The sequence below is a fragment of the Chelonus insularis genome, unplaced genomic scaffold, assembly GCF_013357705.1.
Source record: "Chelonus insularis isolate UGA/USDA-ARS -01 unplaced genomic scaffold, ASM1335770v1 contig_24_pilon, whole genome shotgun sequence".
NCBI classification, from domain to species: Eukaryota; Metazoa; Arthropoda; class Insecta; order Hymenoptera; family Braconidae; genus Chelonus; species Chelonus insularis.
The window spans coordinates 1504534-1516615 of NW_023276446.1; the positions used below are offsets into that span (position 1 = coordinate 1504534).

Sequence of the window (12082 nt, forward strand, 5' to 3'; positions counted from 1 at the left end):
GTATCTAAATAAATTTCATTTATATATCACTTTAGTGTTATATACATTTTTCTAAATTAAATGATAATAAAAATTCTAGCCTATTATCAAGTAGTAAACTTTACCTTACGTCAGACATTCTGCCAGGTTAAGTAAATCAGCTTGATATTGATGTAATTATTGATGACATTTTTTTTTCCAACAAATCAAACATTGAATTACAAATTCTTGTTTAAGAGAAAAAGTGCATCCAATAAAAAAAAACTTAATGTTGTTTCTTCTCGACTTTAGTAAGTACATTATCAAGATTGAACGAGGTTTGTAAAATGACTTTTCAGCAGACTGCAGTTATTGAAAGCATTAACGTTCCTTCATTTACATTTTACCGATTTCCTCATTATTATTAGTGAATTATTAAAGAGTACCTTAAAATGAAATCGGAATAAGATAATATTTAATATTTACTTACAAATTGAATTTTGTAAAAATGTAAAATAAAGTTTGACTTTAAGTTTTAATTACATTTATCTACATAATTCTACCTTACAAATTTTACTCTTTATTTTTATAAGAATTATTATAAAAGCATATTTAGATTACAAATTAAATGATAACTTCAAAAAAGTTAAACATTAAATATTTTACTTTTTCATTGTATTCATAATTTGTATTAAAATATTTTATAACAGTAAAATTATTATCCCAAGATTATAAATAAAATTTAATATCTTTTGGTGTTTAATATCAACGAAAAGTTTTAAGTAAAGTTATTGATTTCAACATAAGAGGTGGCGAGTAAACTTTCTTTCAGTACGGAAAAATCATGGCGTTGAGGATGGTATATTTCTTATCGTCCGTTTATTTTTATGTGCTCTACACTCAGATAGATATACTTGAATCCTAGACTTTATATCACGTGAATCGAGTTAACAATTAAAGATAATATTGAATTAGTACTCTTATAAGTTGACCTCGTATTATTGTTTTCTAACTTGGCTCTTTTCTTCAGTCTCGACTTTATCGAAGTGCTCGTTGGCTTTTACTATTTTTCCATCTTCTTTTTCTCCATAGAAAGAAAAAAAGAAAAAAAACTTGATCCTGACTGGAATTGTAATCTTCTTAGTGGATGCATTTGAAAATTTGCCGGAAGGGATTAACTACTTTTAATTTGTCTGCATAAAAGTGATTTAAAAATTTTGTAAAAACTTTATATTTTTATTCTAAAAAAAAAACAAACATTCTTACTATTTATTCCGAATAATTTAATAAATATCTCATAACATGATAATTTACAATCTAATTTCAGTTATCTAGAAAATAATCTTAAAATAATAACATGAATAACAAAGATGAAATGGCGAAGATATAAAAGTATAAAAATAATTTAATTCTAGTTTAGTCTTTAGTTTGTTATCTTAAAAGTGATCAATGTTTGATGAATCAATGAGAAGAATATATGATCTTTTAAGCTTATGATTAATTTCGTTATGATAAGTGAATTTCACTAAAAATATAAAATATTAATTTTCCACTTTGGTGGCTGTTTCTTCATCATATTGAATAGAAGGTACAATTGGTGGTTTAAATCCGTATTCCATTTTTGATTGCCTGAAAATTCCCGTCTGACTGGGAAAATGGGCTTCCGGCTTTCTTACTCGTCTTGAAGAAGAAATAGATGGTATGTTGGGAAGGAGTTCTTGATGAACCGGATGTAAAGCTTGATTCTGTTGATAATGTTTTAAAACTTGGGGTAGTAGTGATACAGATCTCACAATTTGTACATTTTGATGGTTTTGTTTTTCATTGGTTGGATGCATCATGTGATATTGATATAATAAAGCTGGATGATCAATCATTTTAGGATGTGTCGAAAGAGACATTTGGTTTATGTGGGATTTTTTTGGGTAAACATGATAATTAAAAACTGCTTGTTTATTAATGGGAATTTGATTTAATAAACCATATTTAATGTTTGATCCAGATCGAATAGACACTGATGGACTAATTGAATCACCACTGTACAAATATGGTTTATTATGCTGTTCAAAGCTATTACTTTTAGTTATAGTAAAAGTATCATTGTCATGATTGTTTTGATCAAGAGAATTTATTTCAAGTTGTTTGTATACAGCATATGTTGGATGCATTATTTGAGATCCACTGTATGGTAGATGTGCTGATTTTTCAGGGTAGATTAGCTGTCCAGGAGAATGTGAAATTTTTAGTGGATTACCAAGTGAATATGGTACTGGAATTTGGATTTTCTTTTCTGATGGAACTTGAAGAGGTTTCTCAATAAACTTTTCTTTGACATATTGTTGAAGTATGTGGATAGGATAAGATTGAGATGAAAACTTTTGAATAGACGAAGGCATTTTCTTCTCCATTATCTTTTTCACTGTAACTGGATAGGCTTGGAAAGCTGACACTTGTTCTTCTGGATGCATCAAATGTAAACTTGATGGTTGTTTAAATAGATTTTCAGACAATTTATCCATAAAGTAAATAGGTAACTGTTGATGATTTATATTAGTAATAAAATTATTTTTATTATTCGTATTATAATTATAATTATTGGCTCCTGCTTTTAATCCATAGGCATTCGGTGTATATTTATTGATAGAATGATTTTTATTTCCAAGTGATTTTGATGTTGATTGGGCGTTTATTACTGGAATAGTATTATCAACAATTTTCGTACTTTCCGCATATAGCTGATCAGTATAAATTGGAATTTGTTGGCGCGTCAAATTAATATGTGATTTAGGATAATTAAGTTTCGATCCAATTTCAAACTCATTGATGTTCGTTTGTTGATGATATTGATTCTCATCATGGTAGTTTAACTGATCAGTTTCAAGACGTTGAACAACATTAGTAAACTCACCAGGAATTCTTGAGATATTTGATTGTGTTTGCGATTGCACTTGACCTGTTGAGACTTGAACATTTTGGTTGATTGATTTGTCATTTATTCTATTCCATGGATCTGTTACAAATGCGTGAGACAACTTTTCAAACATGGGTGACGGTATCTGCCCATTTATTCGTGACTTGAAGAAGAAATTCTCGTCTTTAGTTAGATTCTCTTGAGGTACTTTGGTACGTTGAGGATCTTCGTGTGCTACGTAATTTTGAACGAGACGTTGGGAATTCTCTGGTGGAAGATTGTTAACGTTGACTTTTTGTTCTACAGCTGAGACATAAGAAGGATTGTTACTATTGGGAACAGTTTGATACTCTTGTAAAAGCATTAAAGGCTGACTCTCAATCGATATATATTCAAAATTATTGCTGTTACTGCTAGCAAGATCGATTTGTGTTTGTGACTTTACGTTCTCATTGTTGAATGGTACCTGTTTTGTATTCGTGTGCTTCTGTGTAGTCAGATATTTTTCAACTTGCTGATCGATGGAAGTTACCTGAGACGTTATTTGAGCTGGATAATGTATTTCATGGACGGGTGCACTATGATATACTTCTAGTGACTTTTGAATTTCGACTTCTTGATCTGTGACAGATGTAGGCATGACACTTGTCAATTTTTCCAATTTATCACCACCAACTACAGGATTTATTTCCTTGTGAGTTCCTTCTACAGACATTTTCGTAACTCCGATTTGCTTTAATGCTTGACTTCCATCTGTCGAGTCGTCAAATCCACTTTCATTGATAGCTTCTGTTAACGACATTTCGTCTCCTTCAAGGTGACTTTTTTCTGAATTAATCATAGCGACTTCTGCTTGCATAGGCTTCAATACCACTGAAGATATTGCTATATGATTTGGATTTTCAGATTCTGGTATTGTGGGTATAGAATATATCATGTCACCTAATATGTCTTGATTGTTTACATCAAGTAATGGTATTGATTCAGTATCTTCATCATCACATGGTAGTGTTGTGCTGTATTCGAATTTCTCTGTATTCACATTATCAACAACAACAATAGGTTTCGAAAATTTAGCTAAATTTGATCCTGTTGATATAGCTTCTAAAGATTCTCCCTCAAGTTCAATAGCAGATTGAATAGTATTATTTTTATCATTGTTCATCATTGGAAAATCCAATACCTCTCGAGTCTGTTCTTGAATATCATCTGATTCATTCAAATCTACAGAAGATTTTTGAAGTGATTCAAGATTGGCTTGAAAATTCGCAAGAGCACTTTTATAATTGTCATTTGAAGCTTTTATATTCGTTGAGATTTTTTGATGGACTTTTGGATCGTCTTTTTCTGAAACGTAGACAAGTGATTGTGAAGATTCTGCACTATCTTCATAATTATTATTAAATTTCTGTATCATATTGGTGTCATGGAAACGTTCAATTAGTCGTTGACCAAAATTACCAGTATTTTCATTCAAAAGCTCCTCCTCTAAAGGTGGAGGAGAAGTTACATTTATTTGATCACTAGAACTGATTTTATTGGTTAATGTTTCGACAAATTGAATTGAATCATTGATAGGTGGTGATTTAATTTCTGATTGTAATTGATTTTGGTTATTAATTGTCTTCTGTGAAAATTCTAGAATATCTGAAAATTCAGCAGCTTCAGTTTTTGTTGGTAAATTTGTGACTGACGGTGACTTTTTGCTCGTATTTTCAATCTGACTAATTGGCATTATCGCTTGAGTTGCAAAATTTTGCACTGGTTCAGTCGATTTATTGACCTCATCCTAGAATAATTAATTAAATAAATTTTTCTCTCTTCCCTAATTGTTTTACATGTAAATAAATAAAATGAAAAATAAAAATAATGGAATATTCTTTACGTCACTTATTTACAGAATAAAAAAAAAAAGAAATAAATTGAATTTAAAATAAATTTTATACACTAACGATGTTAGTATTATTTACCGGTATTTGTGTTCCATCGGTATCAAAAGTTAAGTGTGTGTTTGCTGTACCCGGTTCGCTTGAGGCGCGGTATTTCACCCAGGGATGATAGCCCCATTCATCAGCAAAATATTTCACATCCGTCGATGATTGGTCGTCGTTTATAAAGTATCGACCGCTAGCCAATTCACCAGATCTCGTTTCAACTTTTCCGTGAATTTGCCCACTACTATCATCAACTGCATATTCATATTGATAATTTAAATTTCTCTGTAAATAAGAACAAATAATTTATGCATTATTTTTTAATCAAATTGTATGTAAATAGTGTTAAAAATATTTAAACTTAATTTTAGAACATTGATTATTCATTTTATTTAAATTATTGTATTATATTTAACATTTGATTTGAGTAGATAAAAAATGAACATTTTTTAATAATTAATGGCTGTGAAATTAAATTTATTATAATAATTTAATGATTGAAAATTCTCATTTGAAATATTTCTCTTGTTAGTACTAATTAATGAAAGATATATGTATATCTATATATAAATAGGAATCGATATTCTTTTCAGATAATTTTTCTTCCATTCGGTGTAAATTACCATTCAGAATTTAATTACTATTCTCGTTCTTGCGTCACCAAATGGTTTTAATTGAAACTTTGTGGTTAACCATGTCAATTCTGAGAACGATTTTACTAGCCCACAAGTCTCAAAATTAACTAAAATAGTTCGCCAAAATTCAGTACTAAAATCAACTTCAATTTGAACAACATTTTAATTCAACTTGTTTCTAAATTTCATGCCAATTAATTCAAAGGTATATCTATATATATATATACATATATATTAATTACACTCAAAATGTTCTGTATTTTCAGACAACTGTTTCTAACAATATTATAATACAATTATAACTATCAAGTATTTCGGTTTTTGACCATTTAAAATCATTAGAGATTTTTTATTTTTAGTTTTCAATACATCAAATATTGTGTTCAATTTTCATAGTTGTTATTGATTACCTAACTTCCTTTCTACAACATAAAATAAAGATTGAATCATTACTATCTTATTTACATGGTAATAATCATATATATTTATATTTTATCATAAAGTTGAATTTGTTTCAGGAATTTCTGTAAAATTCTAGGTTATTTAAATTTTTCTTCATCGATAACGATTTTTTTTAATAATTTTTTTTTCATATTAGAAAATTAAAAATAAACATTGTAACTAGTGATTTCTTCATATTTTTCCCCGTAGAATCAGACGGAACAAATAGATTTCGCAAAAAACAGTAAATAAAAAAAATTGTTTAGTTCATTTTTTTTTTTAAAAACAATTAAAAAAAATTATAAAATTTTTCAACAATATTTTATTAGCCATGCCATGATTCTAATAGTTAGACCTCGATGAGTAAATTGAAAAAAAAGTAATAATTAAAAAAAAAGGAAAAATTCCAACAATAATAAAGAGAATACGTTAGAATGACATAAAGTAACGAGATGAATAAAAATTTGTGAATGCCCTCGACCTTCAGGCATAGAAATCTGTAACCTAGATCTACTTGTAGCCGTCTTTGCCTACTGGCACCAGCCACTGTTGGTAGTTGAGTTGACCCAGGTGCACCTTTCCACGTCACTAACTAAGATGAATTAGATTATAGACTGGCTGTTGGAGCGTGATGGTACTAACATGTAATGCACCAAGTCGTACATGTGTATTTGATCGGCGAGAATGCTCGGAGACATGAACAGGTTGTATTTCCATCTTTGTTTAGCTTTCATGAGTATAACTATCTCTATCAGTTGATACGTTGCTATAGTGCTGAGAAAGACAAGAGAATAGAAGAGATAGGGACCGAGGCGCATTTCACTCACATCTCAGTCACTTGAGTAAGCGTAGCTCCACTAGTTAAGTCGCTTGTCACGTTTTCCCGGCTATGGGTTCTTCACTCACTACATACATACTTAACAAATATATACACATATATTTGCTTCGAGTAAGAGTGTTGCAGTAAACACTTTAGTTCTGCACAATCTCGTTCGTATCCACTAACGTTATATTACACGATTGTAATGTTTTGCTATGCTCAAAATGTTATTACGTTCAACATGTACATCTTTATAATCCTGATGAAATATACAAGTTTCAATGATTCGAAAGAGAAAGAGAGAAAGTTACGTGCCTTCTTGAATAAAGATTATTCAATATTAAAATTATTTATACTAGAATATATTGCACAAAATGCATGCCGATGATTGCATGATAATTTGAATTTTTTAATCTAAAAAAAAATGTAATTCACTTTTCGATAATTATTGATTATTAACCAATATCATGCGTCATTGCGAATTCATAAACAAGAGGAATCATAAAAAATAACTTACGTCGTTCTTATCATTATGATTTTCATTGTGGTTTAATGGAGTAGTGGCAATCGATGTGATCAATATTCCCAAAATAAGTGTAACCTGAAATAAACCAAATAGCTATCATTTAATCATTCATTTACTGTTGTAAATTCCATCAAGAGATTAACTCTTGTCATTTCAATGACTTAAATAATTTTATTTTTGATTAATTAAAGCAAATTTAATAGCGCTATTATTTTTTTAATTCAAAAATAATACGAAAAGTTAAATATAAATAATAAATGTGAACTACCTAATAATATTCTACAGAAAATTCTTCAAATTCTCTATTAAGATATACCTCATAAATAAAATTTAAAACTATTTTAAATAATTATATTACTATACTTAAAGTTTAATATATCCATAATTTATTGAAACTTTCTCTAGATAAAATTTTCTCAGTTAAAATATCCATGAAAGGTGATAAAATATTTTAGAATTTGGAGAAAGCAAATAAAATATAAGCTATTTACTAAGATATTTATTTCATTTTAATTACGCAATTTGATATTTATTAAATACGTAGATTGAATATTTCATAGTATAATTAGAGAAGAGAAGAGTATATTTCCATAGGGGTTGAGATATCAACTCTCTAATAACTATCAGTGGGAATTTCTCCGGGCGTATATCTCAAAGAAATGGTGCACCACGCGTAGTTGCTGTTGCTGCTGCGTCCAACAAGGTAAATGAGATTCTCTGTGAATTTGGTGAAGCACATCGTGATTTGCATAGCTTCGCCTTTAGAGCCATAATCCCCGTCGTCGCCTTTGGCTTTATGCAGGGTCGACGTACAGACACAGGCCACATTACACTACTCCTCCTACACTTAGCAGTCTGTTTTACGTTTTACCCGGCAACTTTACTGAGATTACGAAATTGTAGCTTTCTTTTTCACAGCTATTTCAAAGGTGGAAAAAGCTCGAAAAATCTTCAAGTGTTCCTCAGTGTTGGTTTCAAATAATCATAGATGCAATAAATCATCATCTTCCTTTCAATCTAATTTATTTAAATCATCATCATTATAATAATAATTATATTTTTAATTTAAGATAAATTTATGAAGTAAAACTATGGTATTTATGTTATGATGAAATTCATTTATTTATTATGCATCTTTTATAGTTGAGGTGAATTTTTGAATCCATTAATCATGAAAGAGACATTGAAGAGAATTCTTATTGCCAAGTTTGATTAAAAAGATAAAACCATAACCACGAGTTTCATTTTCTCAATCTATTTTAATGTAGTAGAGTAAGATACTCTGAGTAAATGTCAATTAAAATAACTATTTAAATATATAATTAAAATTGAATTGACGTCAAGTTTATTCTACTTTGTTTTTCAAATGAGTAAATATTCAATTATTTAAAATAAGTTAATACAGAATAGTAAACTTACTAAATTAAATGACATTTTGGTACATAAAGATGATGATGATGTTTTATGGCACTTGTTGGATACTCAAATATAATTATAAAATTAATTTTAAATAAAAGTCAAATATTCACTGAAAAATTGTAAAGAGTATCACTGTTTCAGGAAAACTAAAAATCTTCAAACAGAACTCGATATGTCGCTGACACTGTAGTGAGACACCAAACACAACATTGGTCCAGCATGATCCACTTGACTTGACTCGAAGCTCTAGATATCCCCACGCCTGAAGACGATTTAAGGCCTTTCATATGTGTTGGAGAAGAAAACCACCAACGCTAACGTTGTAAAATACAGATACAAGTACGTATACCAGTGGAGAGAAAGGTTGTTGAAGTAAATCAAGAGAAAGGAAGGTAATGGAATACATGACGAGAAAGTGATGAAAATTATCTGGGAGAAATGGTGAGAGGAAAACGAATTTCAAGGAAAGAGAAGAAATGGTGATAATTGTCTGGTTCAACTGTTACTTTTAAATCTGTTCTATTTTAGATTTTTTTTAAATTACTATTTCAACCAGTACTTTTTAATTAGTTATTATTAATTGTCATAAAAAAAATAACAAGCATCTCCTATGCATTAATGTGAACAAATAATATTTGTCATTACTTTAGGAGGAAAAAAAAAAAGGTAAAAAGAGAGTATAAAAGAAAGAAAAAACATTCCGATGTAATAAACGGAGGTAGAAGCGCTTTTAGAAAGATTCAATCTTGCTAGAATTGTCGATAGCTCTCGATGTTCTAGATATTTTTGCCCTGGGGTGAAAAGACATTCGCTAACGGATATACACAGAGATCGCCGAGAGTTTGATGCAAGAAAGTGGCCCAACCTGTACTTTTGGTCATTTTCTTTTATTCAATTGATTGCAAGGAGATTAAAAAGAGCAAAGTGAGAGGATTACCTTGTCACTGGCACAATAAGCAAGGTCACTTCATCAACATTTCTTTATTATTATTATTATAATCCTATTGTCATTCATACTTACAGAATATATTCAACTTTAATCATCAATTTGTTCAAAAATTCCATTATTATTGATTATTAATACTGTTTTTAATCCAATCATTTAATATTCATTAAATAATTCCCTGTATAATGATTACTTTTTCGTTGAATGACTCTTTAGTGAATATGTAAATAAAAATTTGTTTAAATAAAAAAAAGAAAAAAGTAATGAATAAATAACTAGTTATTTTCGTTTCTACATTGATTGGATTCAATGTATCGGAAATTGAGTAAGCAGATTGCAACCATGTACTGTCACCTGTTGAGTATTAAACTCATTGATAATTGCAATCGTTCGATTAAGATTGTTTTAATAGTTATATGTATATATTTGTATAAAATGATAAAATGTAAATGAAAGAATAAAATTGAATTATCATTTAAATGTGTTTTAATGAAGTTAATATTGTATTAACACTATGTACATTTAGATAGAAAAATATACATTATGTTGTACACACAAACATAAAGTTACGAAAAAATCGCTTGAAAATTAACATTACTCAGTAGTAAATTGTGTTTTCTCTCGTGAGAAAGTAGGAAATAATTGCTGCTCTGTGAGTGCTTGTAAATGTTACTCATTATAATGGAGAATATTTCTATAAATGAAAAAATTCCAATGCATTTATAAGTATGTTAATTAAAAAATTAAAATAAAATTCTTTAACTTAGATATTCAAAAATATTTAGATTTTTTTTTTTTCTTATTTATTATATTAATATCGTAAATTTAGTTAGCTTTTAATTAATGAAATTCAACCGCGCCTAGACAGCATTTGATTTATATACATCTGTAAATAATCAGCGAAAGTAGCACAGGTGTGGCTCGAAGTAACAAGCATGTTTGTATTGTCTTTAGATGTCTGTTCATAAAAAACATGCAATTATTATGTATACTTGCATGAAGATATCTAAAAATAATGACGTCACTTTCTTTTTCTAAAGTAAAAGTTTATTTCCTGCTATAGTTTACATCAAGATGCAGTTCTAAAATTTATCTATATTTTATTGGAAATATTTTTTAGGAAAGTTGTTAAAAATTATTATTCACATTGGATATACTATAATTTGTGTATTGTAAAAAGCCAATTAAAAAGTGTATTTAATTAGATACTAAAGTTTTAATTACAAGACATACAGAACAATACAACAATTGCAACATTTATAAAAAAGTATATTTCATAAAATTCTTCCTGAATCTAACAAAACATTTTGAAACTTTTTTGTTGTGCTCTACCGAGTACACTTTTCAAAAAAATTATTACAAGCTGTTGAATTTAAATAAATGTAAAAATTTTTTAATTGCTTCAATGAACTTAACTAGCTCCAATTAAATACACAATTTTCTTTAAAAAATATACTCTACATAATTTAGATAAAAAAAATCATTATTATTGTATTGAAAAAAAATATGACGTTGATAAAAAAAAAAAGATAAAATTGGAATGAATATCTTTAGAATCCTTAAAATTTTCGTAACTTTGATGAAAGTCTGAATAAGCAACCGTTTATTACTATCCATATTCTCTGAGTCTAATTAACAATAGCACAGGAAGCGGTTCTACATTTGAGTTAGCCAATTGGAGAGCGAATTTGTGCTGCAAATGAATTTCACTGGTATGTTCGTGGAAAGCAGTCAGACGATATCCCGAATTCTGTGAACGCTTCCTGAAGGGGAAAAGCATACGCTACAGAGCTTCTCTCACACTTATACTTGTTGGTACTATCGTATTTGGTTCTTGAAACTTTACTGGAATATATACCGAATATTGCCACGGCATTCCATTTTCAGTTGGCAGCACACATCGGCCAATTTAGTCTGCGGCATAATCAGAATTGTAGTACGAAATTTGATTTCATTTTGGTCATGGATTCAATTGAAACTTATAAATTCCAAGAAAACTTCTTTTTTTATTATTATTAGAGTCTTAAAGGAAATTTAGATTCATTTTATTTTATTACCGTTACGATGCACTTCAGAAAACCTTGAACCTATTCTAAAACTTTCATCAACTTTTTCCAATAATGTTCTTGATATTAACATTTTTTTTAAATATTCAACCTTTATGGGTTAATAATTACATTAACAGAAATAATTTAGACCTTATTTGTATTTTTTATATCTTAAGGTTATATTTAAAAGTTCGGTTATGTTTGATGGAAGCCTCTTTCCTGCTTCTTGGAGATCTTGAAGCAGAGCCACTCTTTGTGCATTAAAGTTAGAACATTCCTTTATAACATGATTAAGGTTTTGAACATTAGCTGAATCATTAACGATTCCTACTCTAAAGAGTCTTGATATCAATTAAAAATCAGAAATCAAATTAAACCAGAATTATTTATAAAGTATTAAAAACAACAACGGTTTTCTGACTCGAATTTAATCGAAACATCTTT

At 28.8% G+C, this 12082-nt stretch overlaps 1 protein-coding gene across 1 annotated transcript; it reads right to left on the reverse strand.

Annotated features, from left to right (window-relative positions):
- Positions 1–1491: 1491 nt before the first annotated feature.
- On the reverse strand, positions 1492–7377 carry LOC118064789 (uncharacterized). Its single transcript, XM_035079658.1, has 5 exons — positions 7342–7377; positions 7217–7300; positions 4840–5088; positions 2652–4658; positions 1492–2492 (listed from the first exon to the last, which is right to left on the reverse strand). Exons 1-5 carry the CDS (start codon positions 7375–7377, stop codon positions 1500–1502), a joined length of 3369 nt encoding a protein of 1122 aa, XP_034935549.1. The 3' UTR covers positions 1492–1499.
- Between the last annotated feature and the right edge of the window lie 4705 nt (positions 7378–12082).